General features: G+C 39.5%; 1 protein-coding gene across 1 annotated transcript in view; it reads right to left on the reverse strand.

Moving 5' to 3' along the window:
• LOC121877179 (proteasome assembly chaperone 2-like) overlaps nt 1-12,533 on the reverse strand; it is a 75,986-nt gene extending 63,453 nt beyond the window's left edge. The window contains exon 1 of the mRNA XM_042382821.1: nt 12,365-12,533. Within this exon, the coding sequence (XP_042238755.1) occupies nt 12,365-12,427 (63 nt within the window). The 5' untranslated portion in view covers nt 12,428-12,533. The remainder of the gene's footprint in view (nt 1-12,364) is intronic.
• Between the last annotated feature and the right edge of the window lie 9,408 nt (nt 12,534-21,941).

The raw sequence follows: 21,941 nt of genomic DNA on the forward strand, positions 1-21,941 counted from the left end.
TCATATATATACTGTACAGTTACTTTCAGTTTTACACGTCTAACTGTTACCAGTTAGATACACTGTATATTTACTCTTAGAGAGAATGTGTATTTACCCCAGTGAGAAAGTTGGCTCTCTCTCTGAACCCAGTCTGGGGTAAATATACACACGTCCTGTACACGACCAATAGACTCAGGACAAACGCACAGTTCCCCTCTCTCTCTCTCAAACTATAAAATTGCATCAAGTTATTACATATTTTCATTAATTTCACTCTTACAAACAATCCCAAATAATTCAAAATATTCTAATGAACCCTTGTGGGCTTCATAATGTGGTTCTAGGCGCCTGCTAACTACAGGATGGGGACCACTGCAGTAAAGGCTTTATTGAATAAATACTGTACCTAGCTAAATATTCCGTAGTAACCATGCACAGATATCTATACAGTATTTATTTGCACAGTACACTATACAGTATAAGGAGACAGAGGAGAGATTTTTTTTTACGCTATAGAGTTTTTGTCAAAATGTATATTTTTTTTTTTTATTTTTTTTTTCAATTTGACAAAAAGAAATGTAATTTTGATCACTGAAAGTGGGTAGGGCTTTAAAGTAGAAGGATATTGAAGGGTAAAAACTCGTAAAAAACTGACAAAATCAAACCAAACTACTGTACTATCAAATATCGGTGTACATACAGTACATACCTAACCTAACCTGACCAGAGAAACCATTAAGCACATGAGTATCACGTGACATCAACACTTCTGCTGATTGGCTGAGTAAGAAGTAAAAATGTATATATCCCGCGAACTAGTACTCTCCTAAATAAAAACGAGGTAATAGTGGGAAAAACGTTTATCACCGGAAGAAGTTTAAAGAAATGGTTTATTTTTCCACAGATCTTGTTTAGATGACAGTAAGTGATAAAAGTGACACGGCAACCTTTTCCTTTAATTTTAAGTATTTTTCCTTTTTTTCCCACCACTGATCTTATGGTAGTAATAAAATGTCTCTACTTGATTTGTAAGTGAAGGAATAAATTATTTACCGTAAAAATGACTGCAGCAATTCTCCTGCGGTGACCAATGCCCTGGTGCACTCTGTGCAATAGGTTCAAAACTTCTTCAATGTATACAGGATCAGCATCATATGGTTGAGATTGAATTCCATAATAGGGGTTTAGATACCATATATTTTAATTTTGAATTGCATTGGATTTGAAGTCAACTCTATGTTCCTAGTACTGTACAGTAACATTGTTATTCCACAAGAAATATTGCCTCATGAATGCAAGTATGGTGTCGTCTACAGAAAATCAATGTTATCACAAGCCATCTGTTTCTTGAGGATCAAGACCATGTTAAAGACTTAATAATTATGTTGTCATGGACTTCGTAGAAGTGTCTAAAATGTGGCAGGGAAGGGACATTCAACAACCGACATTATTTGTTTCAGTGTAATACGCCACCTCAATGTATTAGGTAAGTTCCTTCTGTTGTTAGGGGGTCCAGGTTAGGTTAGTTCTGCACATTGTCATATAAATTTTCTTATTAAGTACAGTACCCCACAATACAGTAACACTTCTAGAAAGTTTGGTGCAATTCTGTATGCTCTTTTGGGTGATAACCGTTTTCTCCACCTTTACCAAAATCAAAAGGTAAAAATAACTCAAAAAGGTTGACCACAATAACAATGAACAAAAATGGGTTTTTCTAGTGTATTTTGTGATGTTTCAAGCTAATCTGACCTTCATTTATGTCGGAAATGAGCAGTTATGGAGATATGACATTCCCTTCCAACAAATTGGATCATACAAAGTAGGCAGGGTTTGGAGTAGAGGAAAATTGTGGGCCAAAAACACGCAAAAAACTGATGAGACTAAACTTAACGAACCATCCTAACCTGAAAAACCAGAAACAGCTGACTTAACTTCCTATCCAGATGCAGAAGGGTAAAATGATGCCACTTGAATGAGAAATTAAATACTGAAACACAGAAGGCACAGTGAGGAGATTTCTTTGGCATGGGAACTTTTTGTCTTTTAGTACAAAACCAAAGGTTCTTATCTTGACCATCAGAACTGCACTTTCCACACTTCACAGAGGCTGGTAGAATACTATAAGCTATAAAAATTAATGACAAATAAAAATCAAAACTCTGTGCATGCTCGGGAGTATCACGACATGGAGACTTACGGTTATTGGCAGGACATAGCCATGTGAGTCAGATGTAAATGGCATCTCCCGCCAAAATGTACTGTCTTAAGTGAAATCGAAAGTAAAAAAAAAAAAAAATATACAGTACAGTTGGGTCTTCATTTACGCTGTCAATTGAACCCGCGGAGTACCACGTAAAACGAGAAACGCGTAAATGAAATAACAGAACATATGGGATAAATTGAAATAGAGACTGGGCCGACCCCCAAACTCCACTTTTTCCGACACAATACCTACGTTGTAGTAAAAATAACATCTTAATTTTATGATGGTATGCACACACAATTAATATTTAAGAGAAATACAGTCACCGGTTAATGTCCATTCAAATAATGGACTCAACTCCCCCCTCCCTTCCCACGCTCGCTGGCTCCTCCCTCTCTGAGAAATGTTTGGGTGAAAACAGAAGGCTTACATTTTTAGTAATAAATAATACCTCAGACTTAAGTTAGGATAATATAATTGACATTGCTGGATTCCTTGCAAGACCAGGAATATTTTAAATATAAACGTCATATATTTTGCACAAAAGATACAATTTTGGCTCTTTGTAATCAAAATTCTTACTTTATATCTAAAAGTTGTATGTCTAATGCAAATTTAATGATGTTTATATTTAAAATAATCACAATCTAATAAGAATTCCAGATATGTAAATTATATTCTGGCCGGGTAATTTGCATGAATTTTATGAGCTAAAACAAATATCTTCAGTAAATAAACAAATTATACTTCACCCAGACACTATCTGTCAATCAAAATACCCCATCTCCGCTCCACCCCTCTTCCCACGCTCGCTGGGTCCCTCCCTCTCTCCCTCCCTACCCCCCACCTTCCCTCCCAACCAGAGAAATGTTTGGGTGAAAACAATAGGCTTACATTTTTAATAATAAATAATACGTCAGACTAAAGTTAGGATAATATAATTGACATTGCTGGATTCCTTGCAAGACTGCCAATAATTTGAATATAAACGTCATATATTTTGCACAAGATAAAATTTTTGCTCTTTCTAATCAAAATTCTTACATTAGATCTAAAATTTGTATGTCTACCCCGGTAATGCAAATTTAATGATGTTTATATTTAAAATAATCACAATCTTATAAGAATTCTAGCAATGTAAATTATATTCTGGCCGGGTAATTTGTATAAATTTTATGAGCTAAAACAAATATCTTCAGTAAATAAACAAATTATACTTCACCCGCGTAAATGACCAAATTTACCGCGTAATTAAAGCATTTCATTCTGGCAAGGCACCGCGTAAATGACCAAACGCCCAAACGCGTAAATCCAGACTCAACTGTACTATATAAATTTATGACAGAAATGTACAGTATAGGAAGAAAGTATTTTTTGGGGGGGTAATGGTAGAGGAGACAAGTAATACCCAAAATGCTTTATGGAATTGCACCAAAATTTCTGTGGATGTATTTGCATGATACTAAATATAAAATGGAAATGACAATGAACAGAACCTAACAACCCGACCTAAGCAACGTAACTTTACCTATCTTGCTAATTGGGGGAATCTGCCCTCCTGGGTAGGCACTCTCCCGCTAGACGCTAAGGGTCTGGCCTGTTACTCACCTCACTGCATTTGACTGCACCACACATAATTAGTCACAGCGAGCTTACTATTTGAGATAAAAAGGTCGGATTTGTCGCATTTGCATTGTAAGTAAATTATCCACAAACAGTTTTATTCAAGTAATCATGATAAATAATTATTTTTATACATAAGTGAGAGTAGAACACAATATTTTTGTTTACACTTAACCTTTAGGCCCCGGGTGACGTTCAAAAACGTCCGACCAGCGAATGTCATGTGACTTTCCAGAACGTCCGCCTATTTTCCCGCCAATTTATTTATTTATTTTTTATATACCACCTTTGTTATTTCATGTGATTGCAATACGAACCTTATTTTGTTATAAAGCACATATACAAATATTAAGGAAAAATAGTTATAGAAGAAAAGTTGTGAAAGAATTAATATTTCACCCAGGTGAGGTATCAGGAAGCACCACAGTATCACTACATGGTGCAATCTCCTTGCACTTTTTACGTTTTCCCACCCCTCCATCCTTGTCAGCAACATTATATCCTGGGGCCTTTAAACACAAACAGAGAATGATGTGGTGACCTTGGAGTGCAGTCTACAAAGTACCAGATCATAATGACGTTGACAAATGTGCATTTTGCGTATCTAGCGTTAATATGCAAACATAAATTTTGTTATTTTAATTTTTTACTTCGTACGCTATTTTGCATATGAAAACACCAAGAGTGTTAAACAGAAAGAACTTACTTTGATATCAAGTGTCAATGAAAACACTTTTCTTCAAGCGGCATGGTGTAATTTTATGTTTGATGTGGACATAAGGGTATGATCAGTTGTTGCACTGAAACACATATTTCTTCTTCACTGTCAGTTCTCTGCTGCAGAATGAACACTTACACATCTTGCCAACTAGTCCTTGTTGAGAGATGAACTCTTGGAAATGGTCTTTATCCTCCACAAGCACAGATAACTTGAGATACATTACCAAACATAAGGTGATAAGGAAGCCATTGAAAAACAATACAGCTTCTCCCTCAGTCGTCCTTGAGGAAGAACAATAAGTATACAGTACAAGTAACATCTCTGTTAACCGGGACAATTGGTGCAGAGCACTTCCAGGAATGAGAGATTTCCGGGTAATGAGACGACTCTCTCAAGACCGGAAAAAATCCCTCATCCCCGAAATTTTCCGGGTAACGGAAAAATATTCTCTAAGTTCCAGAAATTGACCATTACATCATCTCTCAAACCAGAAAAAACTCCCCATCACTGGAATTTTCCGGAAACGAGACCCTAGGAAAATCGTTCCCAAATCCGTAATTTTCTGAAAATTTTCGGCTTTGGGAACATTTTTCCGCAAAAATTTCTATTCCGGCTATCAGAGAGTTCAGAGTTTGAGGGATTCCGGCTAACGGAGATATTACTACAGACATACAGTTCACTTATTAACCAATGCTACTTGTAAGGTACAGTATTGGAAATGAATCAAAACCAATATTTAACAAGATGTTCCTCATCATTTTTAAATAGTAGTATAAGTTTAAGAACCTATTGCACGGAAAGAAAAATAAAAGGTAAAGGTGGAGCTGACCGTTAGCACCTAAACGCCTTTATATGTATATTTTTTCATATTTCCACATAACTTGTTCTTTGGATGATAGTAATTAATAAAATTTATATGAAAACTTTTTATTTTAATTTTAAGTATTTTCTTTACTTTTTCCCTTTTATCTATCTATGATAATAAATCACTTGTAATGGGCAGGGCATGACGATAAGGGAAATGGTGGGGTAAAAACACGGCCAAAAATTGATCAAATGACACCTAAAACCAGGCCTCTACTTGCTTTTGTATGTGAAGAAATTTAATATACACTGTAAATTTTCACACCAAACATCTGTTGTCGTCTGATCGTAAATAAATAAATTCTGATTCCAGTCTCTCTAAAATTGTCAATAAATGACAGAGTCTTATATCGGGTTTATTACTACCTTAAATATAGGCTTTTAATGGCCTGTTGTTTTTTGGCTTCACTATCCAGATTAGAGAGTCTATGACCAGTGCAAGTCTCATTTTTTTTTTTTTGGTAATGATCAAGGAGATAATTAGCAGCAGAAGGACTTTATGGAATTGCACCATATTTTCAGGAGATGTTGTTTGAATGATACTTGTCGACATGTAAAAAGGTTAAGAATCGCTTTTGAGTTGGGGTCCCTCCTCATCTGAACACCCAATATAACACCCATCACCTACTAAACACCGCAACCCCGAATAAGGTAAAGTTTTTAGTTTTAGGATTTTTAGAAGTTAGGAAAGGTTAGGTAAGGTTTTCAAAGGTTTCTTTGGTGCTATTTTTAGTATTTTACCCGACATTTCCCTTCTACTTCAAAGCCCAGTAAATTTTCTTGGTAGTTTTGTCAAATATTGCCTAGGATTTTAAAATTTAAATAACGATCTTATAATTTGCGAAGTCAGTTTATAGATTGAATGTTACTCAGAATGATGAGATACAGTGGGGTATGCTATAACGAACGGATCCTACCACGAATATTCCTATAACAAACGTTTTTACCTATAAAATTGAGAATGCTATAACGAACGCAACTCCTACAACGAACGCGGATGAATACGGGACTATTTCGCCTGGCGCATGAATATTGTTGTACCGCGACCCACAACAAGAGCGTCAGGCGCCATCTTTGTCTCATTGTGTAGCCAGTGCACCACTGTTATTGTTGAAATTTCGTCTTTTGATGTGGAAATAGAGTTATTTGTATAAATATTTTGTTATACAAGTGTACAATTGTAACAATGAATCGTCCAAAGCGAGTGAGAAAGCTCATAACTCTTGAAACTAAGAAAGAAATCATAAAGAAACGTGAGGATGGAACAAGCATTGCGAAACTTAGTGATGAGTATGGGATGGCTAAATCGACTATATGTACGATTTTGAAGAATAAAGAGGAGTTGAAAACTGTGCAAGTGGCTAAGGGAATCTCTAGACTTAGCAAAGCAAGGTGTAATGTGATTGAGGAGATGGAAAATTTACTCTTAGTGTGGATAAAGGAGAAAGAAATGGCAGGTGATAGCATTAGTGAAGCTATAATTTGTGAGAAGGCCAGACAATTGTTTGAGGACCTTAAAGCCAAGACTCCCAGTGCAAGTGATAGTGATGTGCCAGTGTTTAGGGGTACCAAGGGGTGGTTTACTGGTTTCAGAAGGAGAAATAAATTACATAGTGTTGTGAGACATGGTGATGCTGCTAGTGCAGATAAGGAAGCAGCTAAGGAACACCATGACATTTTTTTGAATGTGATTAAAGAGGGAGGCTTTGTTTCTCAGCAGGTATTCAACTGTGATGAAACTGGACTTTTTTGGAAAAAAATGCCTCGCCGTACATACATTACCAAGGAGGAAACTTCTGTCCCTGGCCATAAGCCAATGAAAGACAGGCTTACCCTCCTTCTTTGTGCTAATGCTTCTGGTGACTGCAAAATAAAGCCACTCCTTGTGTACCATGCAGAAAACCCCAGAGCTTTCAAAAACATTAGGAAGACCCGCCTTGGTGTTATGTGGCGGTCAAACCCAAAGGCTTGGGTGACCAGGAGTTTATTCTCTGAGTGGGTGATTGAGGTGTGTGGACCCAGTGTTTGGGAATACCTCAGGGAGAATAATCTTCCAGTGAAAGCTTTGTTGGTGATGGACAATGCACAAGCCCACCCTCCTAATTTGATGGTTGAATTGCCAGAGGAGTTCAACTTCATCACTGTGCACTTCTTGCCACCCAACATAACACCTCTCATCCAGCCCATGGATCAACAGGTAATTTCTAACTTTAAGAAGCTGTACACAAAGGCACTGTTTAGAAAATGTTTTTCTTCCAGTGATGTTAGTTTGAAGGAATTTTGGAAGTCACTTCAATATAGCAGATGCTGTTTTTTTTAATTACCTCAGCCTGGAAAGAGGTTACTGTGAGGTGTCTTTCTGCTGCTTGGAGGCCATTGTGGCCTGAATGTGTGCTTCAAAGAGACTTCGAAGAGTTAGAAGAAGAGGCTGTTGTTCATGAAATTGTGTCTCTGAGCAAATTCCATGGGCCTGGAAGTGGATGATGATGATGTTGAGGAGTTGGTGGAAGAGCACAGTAAGGAACTGTCCACTGAGGAGCTGCTTGAGCTTCACAAAGAAGAAAATGAGACACTGAAGCAGAGCTTAACTTCTGAGGAGTCAGGGGAGGATGAGGACAAGGAGGAAAGCCGCATCATTCCAGCCAAAGATCTCAAGGATGTGTTCTTTTGCTGGAGCAAACTGTCTAAGCTTGCTGAGGATTATCATCCTGATGTTGGTTCTGTGGAAAAGGCCATCAGTGTGTTTAATGACAATGTTATGAGCTACTTTTGGAAGGTCCAGAAATCAAGGTTAAAGCAGCCAACCCTGGATTCCTTCTTTAAAAAAGTAACAAAAGAACCTACAGACAAAGTGCCTGTGAGACAGTCACCAAAGAGGGCTAGGAAGGATGACTCCTCTCCTTCCACCTCCTCTCCATAATTCTCTCCTCCCCCCTCCCCCTCTGCCTCCTGTCCTGCATGCTGAACAACACTAAGGTAAGATAAAGTACCGTATTTTTTACATTTTCCACAGAATTTTTTCAGTGTTAAGTGGTTGTATTTGGGGGCCTGGAACGGATTAATCCTATAACGAACGAATGCTATAACGAACGAGGTTCTAGAACCAATTAGATTCGTTATAGCATACCCCACTGTATATCAATTTCACGCATTAAAAATTCAGAATTCCATGGTTGTACGAAATTGAAATACTGTACAGTAATACCGTAATTTCATGTCTCTACGTACTTTGTAGAAGAAATAAATTACCGTAATTGTGGTGCCATCAAATCTCCCATAGTGACCATGTTTTGGTTCACATTGTCTGCGATACGGAGGCTTCTGCGTTATTTGATTACATGTCAAGAAATGAATGACAATCTCAGGCATGCTCTTATCATTAGAGTATTTTAAAAGAGGTGACATTTACTAGAACCTAATAGAAATGTACCTAACCAACTAAAGAAACCTACATAACCTTACATAACTTCCTAGCCAAGGCCATATTAAATAGAAAGTTTTTATTTTGATATCTGGTGCCAATGAAAGCAACTTTCATGAAGCATCATAGTGTAATTTACATTTTTTGTGGATATGATAATACACTTGGATCAAGCGGGTCGGTTGTAAACAAACAGATGACACTTGGTGGCTTGAAATACTTTTCAGTGGAGTATTTTTGGTAAATAGTTAATTTCTTCACATACAAAGCACGTCGAGACACCATTTTAGTGTCATATGATCAGCTTTTCACTGTGTTTTACCCAGTAATTTCCCTCATTCTTCATGATCTACCCACTACAGGTGAGTAATGCTCATAGATAAAAAAAATAAAATAAAATAAATGCTTATACAGTGGTCCCTCGGTTAACGAGATTTCGGTTAATGAGTTACCTTCCACAAGATTCTTAACTTCGGTTAACGAGCAATCCCTCGATTAACGAGTTTTTTACAAGCCGACCTCAACATGTTTTCGCTTGCATTTGGCGGTCCACCAGCTGTAGTATTAGTCCGCCAATACAGTAATCGGTTTTAGGGCTTAAATTCCTTACTATTTTAGTAAATATCAAGAAGTTTATACTATTCAATAATTTTAAAAGTTTAATATTAAATGTTTTAGTCATTTTAACAATTATTGAACATAATTGAAGGTAAGGAAACTAGTTTTATGCGCGCCATCCAGCCTGGCAACACACGAAACAGGCGCCAGTCTCTCTGTCTTTTCAGTGGAGGTAACATCTTGCTTAAGGCTCTCTTCAACTAAATGCTTTTTTTCTGTGTTTGCAAGCAAATTATTGGTCATTTTGAAATTTATTTTACATATTGACAATATTTAATGCAGTGCAGTGTTGATTTAAAGAAAATAATCTTGAATTGCACCAAGAGAACTAAAATTTTATGGGTGAAATGGCACCATGGGGTGACTTCTCTTCCACCCCAATGCCTTCTCTTCTCCCTTCTCCTCCACCCCCATTCTAATTCCCATCATCATCATCATCATCATCATCCAGGAGTCTTCTACATACACACCTCAAAGTAAGTGTACTTTTCTACCTTTTTTGTTGAATTTAGGCAATTTTCGGTGAGCTGGAACCAATTACCCAAAAATCCACCATTGAAACAATGGTTTCGGTTAACGAGTTTTTCGGTTAACGAGCAACCTTCTAGAACGGATTGTGCTCGTTAACCGAGGGACTACTGTCATTAGAATAAAAATTTGTCACCTCTTTTAAAATATTTATTATAATGATAGGAACATTGTGGAAAAATTATTGAAATTGAACAACTCCTTCTGGTGGTAGCGGTTCCCACATAAATTACCGTTAATGATTTACATTGGATTGAATTTGTTATTTTTTTTCTAGAGATGTTGTTTAGTTGATAGTAAGAAAATCGAAACAGCAATGCACAGGTTAGTAAATTAGGTGAGGTTAGGTAGTTTAGGTAAGATTAGGTGAGGTTAGGTTCTAATAGGTTCCATGCATAGTCGTTTCAATTTTTTATTAATATTGATGAGATATCCGTTGCAGCCGAATTTTTTCAATGGATCTTTCTTACAATATTTTTATGCTCGATTTTGTCCTCCACTCAGTGTATATTTACGAGTCGCTCGGACCAAACGGCTCTACTTCAAAGCCTTGTCCACTTTGAACAAGTAATATGGCTGATAATTTTATCGGCTAAAATACTCGAAAAATATAAATATCCGACAGAAATGCTGTAGAATGAATAATTTTTAGTTTAGCTAATATGGAGGACTTCACAGCTACTTACCCCTGTCTTAGTAGCATTAAGTTCATCCACATGCAAGTGCTAAGTCATGCTAGGTTAGGTTAGGTTTTGTTGGTATTATATTTGTGATTTACTCGAAAAATTTTTTTACAACTTTTTCTGTTAAGATTGTTGAATGGGGGTGATCGGCGGAAATAAATATCAAACTGGTCCGAAACTAATCAAATACCATAGGAAAAAAATATTTCTAATATCAAAAGAAAGACCGGTGCCAGGCGGAAATAAATATCAAACTGGTCCGAAACTAATCAAATACCATAGGAAAAAAATATTTCTAATATCAAAAGAAAGACCGGTGCCAGATGTAAACAAATCATAGCAACACATGTAACTGAGCAAATCTAATACTATTGAAAAATTAATATCTCGGCTATCCTTAATTTCCGGCGGAAATATCATAGAAAAAAAAGTCTTAGAATTGTCTAAACATTCCGAAATACATATTAATAACAGCGAGAAAAAGACAGGTGTGCAACTAAAAATTTACAAAGGTCCGTGCATGGTCACTGAGGAATATTAACTAATACCAGTAAATTTGGACTTCCACCTCTCACTCTGTTAGAATGTCAAAAATATATTTTTCTTGTGTATTTGTGTGTTTAGACCGAATATGACCTTCATTTCTGTCGGAAATTGGCCGTTTTTTTTTATCGATTTTTTTTTCGTGAGACGTTTTTAAAAAAAAATTAATGGCTAAGCGAATAAAAAATACACAAAAACACACTAGAAAAACAAAAACCAAACCAAACCAAACCTAACCTAACTGATGCTCACCATATGATGGAATCACCTATTTCCTACCTTATTGGCCTGGAGACCAGGTTCTTGTTCGTCGTTGGATTCTAAGATTCTTAACAACGCCACATATGTTGGTCTTTGCGATATTTACATTGTCTTGCTCTTAGGACACTTTACTGAGGTTGGAAGAACACCATGCAATCGAAAAAATGCAATAGTTTCTTCGGTTTTCCCCAAAAACTCGCAATCAGCTCCATATAATTTAAGTGACACCCATCGCAGACTTCCATGGTCGGAACTGAACTTGAATTTCGAAATATGAGACCCAAAATAAAACTCGAATTTGATTGGGCCAAATATGCCGCGAATTAAACACAAAATCATTTTAATTGGTTGCAAAAAAAAACCGCTTTTGATTGGTCGCGTTCTGTGTATGGGAACGCATGCACATGATGATTTATGAAAGAGACACACAGGAGACATGCAGTGTGAGAGGTGAGGTAGGCGATAAATGGCAGAGGATTAATGGAAGAATATCGAGAAAATTTTGGATTTGCTATCTCCGTTATCATACATTTGCGACGGTAATGTAATAGATGAAAATTATCTAATAATTAGACGTCTCATTAATATATGATAATAGATTAGTGGTGGGAATGTGGAATGTATAAACACAATAATACCCTAATACCTACCGTGAGTAACTGGCGAGGAGGATGCAGTAGTCATATCACTAAGTGACAACACATACCAGTGCCTCCGGTAATTATTATTCTTTGAAAAATCAGAGGCTGCGTAGTCGTAAATAATTATCTCAATATAAAGTTCCGTGCATGGTCACTGGGGAATATTAACGAATACCTAACATGAGCAACACATAGCAGTACGGTTACAGTCTTTCTCACCCGTTACCCAATTTACTTACAAAAACAAGAGCAAAGTAGAACACCATTACTAACCAAAATTAATGTATGACCGGTCAGATTCCGATGTTCATCGTTCTTATTTGGAATGAAGAGCATTTCTCTAAACACACCGTACGAGTGTGCGAGTGACAGGTTTGTTTTGGAGGAGTGAGCGAGGGCCCGTTTAATGTGTGAGCGGTTTAGTCTAAGGACTGCTAAAATACTCCTGACACAATTTTATTGAGTAATATATATGATAAGTTATTCTATATTATATAGTATTCGGGATATTTAAAAAATATTATTTTAGTCACATGGGTATTAAATTAGCTTTATTTATTGTTTGCACGCCTCCTGTTCATTACGGCTAAGGCAGCAAGCAGGGAATGTAGAGTAAGGAAGCTCAACTCCTTTAATTTGCCTATATTTTTCAGTGCAGCCGTTTGCTACGCTATCTAGCGCTGATCGACGTAACTAAAGCAGTATTCATAGAAAACTAAAGATGCCGTAAATTGGGTTAATTATACTAACCTTTGACGTATTTATATATTAATATATTTATTTATTAATACTTAATTTATTCATTCATGAAGAAAAACTTACCTCTTTATCATTTGTAAAAATTTATTCATTCCAAAAGGACTGAAATTACGGTCTCGAGCATTTTTTCATGGTTAAACACAATTTTTACAACATAAGAACATAAGAAAATAAGGAGTCTGCAATAGGCCGGTTGGCCTGTGCATGGCAGCTCCTGTCGAGAGTTACTACCACTCTCTATCATCCATGAATCTATCTAGCCTCCTTTTGAAACTTTCCAGAGTTCCCGCACCTACTACAAAGTTGCTAAGCTTGTTCCACTCGTCCACCACCCTATTTGTGATCCAGTTTCTTCCTATCTCCCTCCTAAACCTAAACTTATCCAACTTGAATCCGTTGCTCCAAGTCCTATCCTGCTCGGATATTATAAGAACTTTATCTATATCCCCTTTACTGATTCCTTTCACCCACTTAAATACTTCTATCATATCTCCCCGCACTCTTCGTCTTTCTAGGGAGTGCAAGTTAAGTTTCTTTAACCTATCCTGATATGGAAGGTTTCTAAGTCCCGGAATCATTTTTGTCATTCTTCGCTGCACCGACTCTAGTGAATTTATATCCATTCTATAATAGGGGCACCAGAACTGAACCGCATAATCGAGGTGCGGCCTGACTAGCGGAGGAGGTGGTGTTGCTTGCTGGTGGCCGTGGGTAGAAAAAGGGTGGTCACAGCGGTGTGAGGTCTTATAAGGCGGGGGTAGGCGTGGATTGATAGTTGACCCCCGCTCCGTCAGGTGGCGCTGGAGGCTTAGGCTGGGGAATTCGAGAAAGTTCAGCTACTCAGCGACAAACAGCACTTGTAGGGGAGGAATTCACTACAGGGTATCCTCTGGCCTAACTCATTAAAGCACAAGAATGCAGACACCACGCTGAATATCATAACTAGTAAAGTGACCCATTGAATCGATAAATATATACCCAAGACCAAACCCAGTGCCTCTAGGAATACGAGGGGATCCCTACACATGAACCATGCAGAGTATTGGGTTTTATATCTAGAAGTGTAAGTAATAAGAGTGCAGAGGTCTTAGTGCAACTATATCTTGCGCTAGTCAGGCAGCACCTCGATTATGCGGTTCAGTTCTGGTGCCCTTATTATAGAATGGAAATCAATTCACTAGAGTCAGTGCAGCGAAGAATGACGAAAATGATTCCGGGACTTAGAAACCTTCCATATCAGGATAGGTTAAAGAAACTTAACTTGCATTCCCTAGAAAGACGAAGAGTGCGGGGAGATATGATAGAAGTATTTAAGTGGGTGAATGGAATCAATAAAGGGGATATAGATAAAGTTCTTATAATATCCGAGCAGGATAGGACTCGGAACAACGGATTTAAGTTGGATAAGTTTCGGTTTAGGAGGGAGATAGGAAGAAATTGGTTCACAAATAGGGTGGTGGACGAGTGGAACAAGCTTAGCAACTTTGTAGTAAGTGCTGGAACTCTGGAAAGTTTCAAAAGGAGGCTAGATAGATTCATGGATGATAGAGAGTGGTTGTAACTCTCGACAGGAGCTGCCATGCACAGGCCAACCGGCCTATTGCAGACTCCTTATTTTCTTATGTTCATGCGGCGGTCGACAAAGTTAAGAAGAAAATCCAGAAATTCAAGACGTGGGTTGGGTCAAACGATGAGCAGGGCAGGAAGATGTATACAAGAGTCAGAAACCAAGCAAAGGTTATAAGGGCCGTGCCTCTTATAACATTTTTCTTTACTCTAATACTTATAACCATTGGTAGCGTGACGAGAGGAGGCTCGTGGGTATATGTAATGATAGTATCAAGTAAAGGGGAAGAAATAACGGTAGATACTGTAGGTAAATAATAGACACAATATACAAATACAAATTTATTTAAACATTAATATGGAGGTAGGAGAAAGAATATATGTACCAACAGACGAAATCTGGTACTATGCCCTCAGGCTCAACATACTCACACCACTACTGGGTGGACATACTCAATAACACAAACTCTTACAGTAACTTAGCACCATTAAGACCAGGGGCAACTGCCACTACCACACTCAGTCGTCAGGAGTGATACTCAAGCACCCGCCATGGGATCCTGCCACAATGGGATACTTCTCAACGATCTCTGAAGATCCCAGTGGAATAACCCCACCACACAGACAGCCCTACTGAGTTAGACACTCATCCACCAATGATGGGGGCTGGTAGTTGTGTGTGGCTTGGTGATCCAGGGTCACCTCGCGGGCCGAGCGTTAGGGTCAGACGAGCCAGCTATGGGGCCCATAGGTAGTCTGAAGTGTCTGACGGTCGGGTCTCACGAAGGTAACTGATCCTACTGGACCTCGGACATCTCCCCAGACATAGTGGATACAACATCCATGCTACAGACACGGCCAAGGCTGCGTTAGGGACCTGTATGGGTGAAGGGGCGAGCACTTACTAACGGTGACAACGACCACGTTTCAGGGGACGTTAAAGACGTAAATATTACTTCATTCAGAGCATATCAACTACGTTACTGTAACACTTGCACAATCAACTATTAATTGGGTCAAATCACGTAAAGAAGGGCGAATTACAACACAGAGTGGAATGACCTACCTGTATGGGTGAAGGGGCGAGCACTTACTAACGGTTGAAATGCCCGCGGCACCCTCACTCAAAATAGGTTAGGGAGTCCACCTACTTCTATTTCGATGAATTAATTTACTGTACACTTTGACGTTGAAACTGAGACTATGAACTCAGTTTCATTCCCTACTATTATCTTCACTAACAATGCTCTGCCTGAGCTATCAAAAGCAAAATTAAATTGATTACAAAGGGTTGGATGGCAACGGGTCCCAACATACAGCGTCTTGCTACGAAATCCGCGGATTATATTCAAAGTTCCCTTTAGATAAAGATGGCCTATCGATGACGTCATCAAGGAAACAGAGAAAACGGGGGACGTTTCCACTGGGGGACTCAGAAGGTTTTGTGGACGTTTGAGCGTAATATGAATCTTTAAGGTTTTCAGGTTAGCCGTCATCACGATCATGACAAAGTAAAGTGTAGAAGGGCTGAAAAGGAGTTCCAGTTTCATGGTCACAATGACTGCTGGTCTGTTTGAACCCTGATGATTCATATTATGCTCCACCCCCGCAAAACATGTGGATAACTGGTGAGCTATCCCTAGGAAGAAACGCGTTTTCTCTGGCTTAGGTGATGTCCATTTTCTCTGACTTCCTGAAACCAACCTATCTATAAAGTAAATTTGAATGTGAGAGAGAACACCATTGTTTTGAGTCAACTTAGATATGTTTGATTACAGTTAAAGCATTCAAGATCCTTTATGAGTGATGTTGAAAGCTTCAACTATCTTTATTGTTAGTAACACTTGTCAAGTAAGTGAGCGTCGAGTCTGCCAATACGAATGGCATATCATGATATCGTCCTTGGGGATAGCCATGAGTTTCCAATTGCTACTGAAGTTTAGATTATTTTGATTCCCAAACCTCAGAGAATCTGATATTTGCAGTTTGATTATTGTCAGTTGTATATTTAAGAAAGTCATTACTCTCCTGAAATGAACACGTCGAACTCCCAAGATCTCAACGTATACCCATAGAGGCTCCTTATCTAGAAATCCCGCTGAGTTTGTGAAACTAAGGTTAACAGCGTGTGTATTTGATACCGATTTAACCTTTTCCTGGCAAGTTCAATCTCTGAATAGATTATAAAAATAGACATAAGAAATTCACCTGACCCATGACACTGATTTTCATAGTTGAATGTACAGCGACTGAGTTGAATCGAATTTCTGTCGTTTGTGAGATTAGCCCTTCTGGCATGCCTGCGCAAGCATGAGTTGCCAGATGCCCATACATAAACGAATGCACGAGGAAGACTCACACGCTCGTGACTCTTCCTCAACGCATCTCCAGGTATGTGAATGATTGTTTTCCGCCACCATGTAAAGTCAGTTTAACTCACTTGAATTTTGTGAAGATCAGTGTTCATGTTTTAACATAGTGAAATGATTGTGTGCCAAGTATAATTAAAGTAACGTAAGTATCGTTGCCAGACGTATGTTATGCATAGTTGAAATTAGACCATTTTAACACACTCGTGACTCTTCCTCAACGCATCTCCAGGTACAGAGTGGGTGATAGCTGAATACCCAGCAACTACCAGGGATCGGTAGCTGCATACCAGCTTGAAGGATAACGATTGAATTGAGCGAGTCTCGCACCCTGGGAACTAAGCCCGCGGGATGAACTTCTCAGTGTCATACTGCAATCGACCTAACAACGTTCTTCGTTTGTTGGTGTGACACCAGTGTGATACCCTGGTGTATTCCTCACAGTTACAATATAGGGGCCAAAAGATGATTGTTGTACCTGATTGGGGATAACTAGCAGAAATATAGTTATCTCATGTTGAGTATTGAACCCATGATTATGGATGTTACCAGTAAAAAAGTTGTTATGGGTTGTGAGTATATTTCGTATGTACTACCAACTGAGTCTATAGTGAAGGTGCCATTTTTAGAGTAAGTTAGGGGTAGCATTTTCCTCAGTATCTACCTTTATTCTTGTCCAATCGCTTGATACCAGAATTGCAGAGCCCATGTGCCCAAACCCTCGCCATGCTACCACAGGTCAGAGGTTATGAAGTAACTATATGAAATGAAATAATTAAATAGAACAAATGGAAATAAGAAAAAGAGAGAATATAAGGTAAGGAAAGAAAGAGAAAACAAACCCAGGCGCTCCCGCCCTTATAAAAGAGGCTGGATGCAAGCGAGGTCAAGTCAAACCTAAAGGCGTTTTACCGCGTTGTAAAGTCGAAATTAAAAACGCGAGTAGGAGTATCAGACCTGAGGCTTGAAGATGGTAGTTACACAGACTCTGACCAGGATAAAGCTGAGGCATTGAACAGCTTTTTTTCCTCGGTGCTCACAAGAGAGGATGCGATTAACCTTCCTGCGTTTGAGGACAGACGGTTCGACACAGCACTGACCCACATTGTGTTCACTGTTCACAGAAGAGGTTATTAGGAATAAACTCTCAAAGCTAAAGGTCCATAAGAGTCCCGGCCCTGACATGATGCATCCCAGAGTGCTAAGAGAGTTATGCAACGAGCTTGCCGAGCCCCTGAAGATCCTGCTTTGTAAATGCCTGTATGATCAAAAGGGCCCAGTGATTAGAAAGTGGCTTATGTGAGCTATCTTCAAGAAAGGCGATCGTCACTCCACGAACAACTATAGACCGGTGAGCCTGACCAGCATAATATGTAAAGTACTTGAGAGTATTATCAGAGATGCCGCAATGGAACATCTTCTACGAAACATCCTTGTAAAGGATTGCCAACACGGTTTTATGTAGGGGCGCTCCTGCTTAACACAATTGCTCAAGGTATTGGATATTTGGACCCATGTTCCGGAACCGGGTGGTAATATCGACAATATATACCTAGATTTTGCCAAGGCTTTCGACAATGTACCCCACGAAAGGCTGAAAATCAAACTGGAAGGGTATGGAATTCGGGGAAATGTCCTTGCATGGATAGAAGACTTTCTACACGACCGCAAGCAGTGTGTGGTGGTTAATGGCACGAAATCATCATCTGTACCTGTCACAAGTGGGGTACCACAGGGCAGTGTATTGGGCCTGCTGTTGATTGTTTGTTTCATAAATGACATGCCTGACGTTGTACACTCCTCCATACAAATGTTTGCCGATGACGCCAAGTTATTTCGGGAAATCAAGAACCATGTGGACTGTGAAGAGCTGCAGAAAGATCTCTGTGAGCTCCAAGAATGGTCGAAGAAATGGCTGCTGAGATTCAATGTCACGAGGTGTAGGAGGATGCACCTGGGGTGTACCAACGGTAAGGAGGCGTATCATATGTCCCAACGGGATGAAGACACTGCACTATTTGAGACTGAATGTGAGAAGGACCTAGGTGTGTATGTTTACAATGAGCTGAAGTTCTCGGGCCATTGCGAGGAGAAGGTAAATCAGGCAAATAAATTATTGGGTCTTATAAGAAGGTCGTTCAGATATCTAGACGGTCCGTCCCTCGTAACGAGCTTCAGGAGTGAAGTGTTTCCCCATCTGGAGTACTGTCACCCGATCTGGTCCCCGAGATATGCTAGGGACTGTCAGTTGGTTGAAAATGTTCAAAGGAGGGCCACCAGACTAGTGCCTGCACTTCGGCACCTCAGCTACCCTGAGAGATTGGAGAGCCTGAACTTGCCTAGTTTATACTACAGACGGGCAAGGGGCGACCTAATTGAGGTGTATAAGCATCTCAAGGGGCACTACTCAGTCGGGTGTCCTTACTTGGAGCTGGCGGACGCTCGCCCCACAGGGGGTCACAGTTCAAGATTGAAGAAGCCGCAGGTCCAGAAAACTGTGAGGGCAAACTTTTTCGGAGTGAACTCTTAGAACAATCTACCAGAAAGTGTTGTGATGGCACCGAGTGTGATCTCTTTCAAGGTCAGACTTGACCAACACTGGAGCAGGTTCAGGTACGTTCAGGAGCCGGTGCATGCCCAGTACTTGCCAACAGTGCGTAAGAGAGACGTGACCGATCGCCCAGCGGCTAACGAGCCGATCAATTGGTGAACAGGATAAAATGAAAAAATAAGTAACAGAGACGTGACCGATTGCCCAAGCGGCTAACGAGCCGATCAGTGGTAAAGAGGATAAAAGTAAATATAACAAAACACAATCTTTGTTGCAAACGACACTCACGCGATGGTGGCGCTATCTATCATTGACTGACCCAACTACTAAGTGATTTGATGCTATTTTTCTTGCGGTACGCAGCTGTATGGGGAGTCGAGCTTCCTTATGCTACCTTCCTTGGCAGCAAGCCTCCAGAAGAGGTTTTAACACTAAGCCAAGGTCAATGTAGACAGGTCGGACGGACAGCGGTCTAGTTTACGCAGCACGCTCCCTCTGCGCAGTGACGTCACCTGAACTGTAGCTGGCAGGCCCGCTCCCTCTCTCTCTCTCCAATAGTCTGTCTATCTTTATAGTATCATCATCATAACTGCATTTCCTATATCCTGGTATGGGGGGCTTAGCTGGATGATGGCTGCTCGTGAGTTGATTTATGTGGTGAGGTAGGAGCACAGGCTACATCGACACATCTTGGCTTTCCCTTTTCCTGATATGGTTGTGTAGGTAGTTGCAAAAACTGGGGAGAGGTAGAGTTGCAATGGACTACTGATAACCCAGTTTGTTGGGTTTCGCCTTTGTAACATGTCCATTTTGCATTGTCTTCGTCGGCCGGTGTTGCTGTTGGGTTCCCATGTTGGTCACCTCTTCCGCCTATTCCACCGTTGGGGTCTTACTGGAGCTCTGTAAGCATCTCTGCCTGATGAGGGGCTCCACCGCAGCTTTTTTTCGTTTGGGGTTTACGCCCGTAGCCTTGTACCTACCAAGGTTAATCCACAAGGCAGCGGGGCACTGCTTGATAGGCGCCAGGGAGTGTCCACATGCCAGTGGGCTTATGCACCGTCTCTCTGGGGCCCACTGCTGCTCCAACATCCCATGCTGGTTTAACCTTGGGTCGCGAGGCACCCAGTTACCGTGTAATTTTTTTACCTTAAGGGGGGATGCAGGAGAAGGACAAAGAGGCACAACAGGAGGCTGTGGTGAAGAGGCTGTTTACTGGCAGGGGAAGACTTACTCAAGGCTACTTCCCAGTTCACCACGAGGGCTAGACAGTGGCCGTAGATAAAAGCGAGAGGAAGCAGGCAGTGTTTGCACCTTAAGACTAACAAAATGTTGCCACACTAATTGCATTACACCACTCTGTGCGAACACACACACACACACACACACACACACATACACAACATGATACAGGTCACAGCCGAGTAGCTCCTCACCCACCGAGTACATCCAGTACCAGGCACTCACGACTCCTCCACTTCATTACTTTGTTTTAACGGTTATGTTTGGTTTTTGCTTATTGTAACATAGGTGATTATCTTTGTATATTCACCTATAGGATCAAAGCTTTTGTTAATTTTAGTGTTTTTGCTCTGTATGGTTAAATTGAAATAAATATTAATAATTAATAAGTCAATGGTTTGTTGTCCAATGTATTTTTCTCTCGCTCAGTGTACTTATTGATTGATTTATTTTATTTTATTCAACATATTGATTTTTTCGAAGTCATTGTATTTAATTTTAGGACTTACAGTAGGTCTGATTAAGAAAAGGGAATTGTCCAAACGTTACCAAATAAATGTTGCTGTTTATCCATACGTTGGTGCTGTGGTGCTGTTATTCATCCTTTATATATAGTAATACCCCGCTTTACGCGTTTTTTTTCACGTGTTTCCACGTTTAAGCGGTACCCTGCCAGACCCGGAATGCTCACTTTACGCGGAGAGCGGCTGGCGGTCATCTTGCGCTGCGCCATTTTTGGATTCAAACCTCCCGCCATCTCTACCAAAAATATTTTTCACATTTATTATGCATAAACATTGTAAACATATCTATGTGATTATTGTAGTATATAACATATATTTAATGTCTGGACAGATTCCCAAGAGTTATGCATATTAATGCATAGATTTTGTAAGCATATTTATGTGAAGTGACGTAAAACCACATTTTTTGGGTTTCAATTAACCAATAGTCATGCCTACAAAACAATCTTGGTGCTCTAAGTGCATGTATGTGTTAAATAACGAGTAACTGATCCACATTATTTTGGTATATAAAGAAATGAAAAGCAAGTACTTAGCCATATGGATATAGTTACACGGAAGAAGGGAAATAAGGATGAACCATGGTTTTGATGGAAACAATGTGCTCTGGGACGATGCTCACAATGACGAATGGGAGAAACCTCTTTATGAAACATCTTACCTACTAAGGATGAAGCTTAATGTTGCAGAACGCACACACACACCGATAGATATAAGAATAGCACCATCCCATCTATTGTTAAAATAATAAACAACTCCTGATTTATGTACTGTACAGACCTGTAAATGTATTGAACGCATATCATTATGTCTAAATCACATGTAAGTTTGTATATTTTCAG

The sequence above is a fragment of the Homarus americanus genome, unplaced genomic scaffold (genome assembly GCF_018991925.1).
Source record: "Homarus americanus isolate GMGI-L3 unplaced genomic scaffold, GMGI_Hamer_2.0 scaffold51859, whole genome shotgun sequence".
Lineage (NCBI taxonomy): Eukaryota > Metazoa > Arthropoda > Malacostraca > Decapoda > Nephropidae > Homarus > Homarus americanus.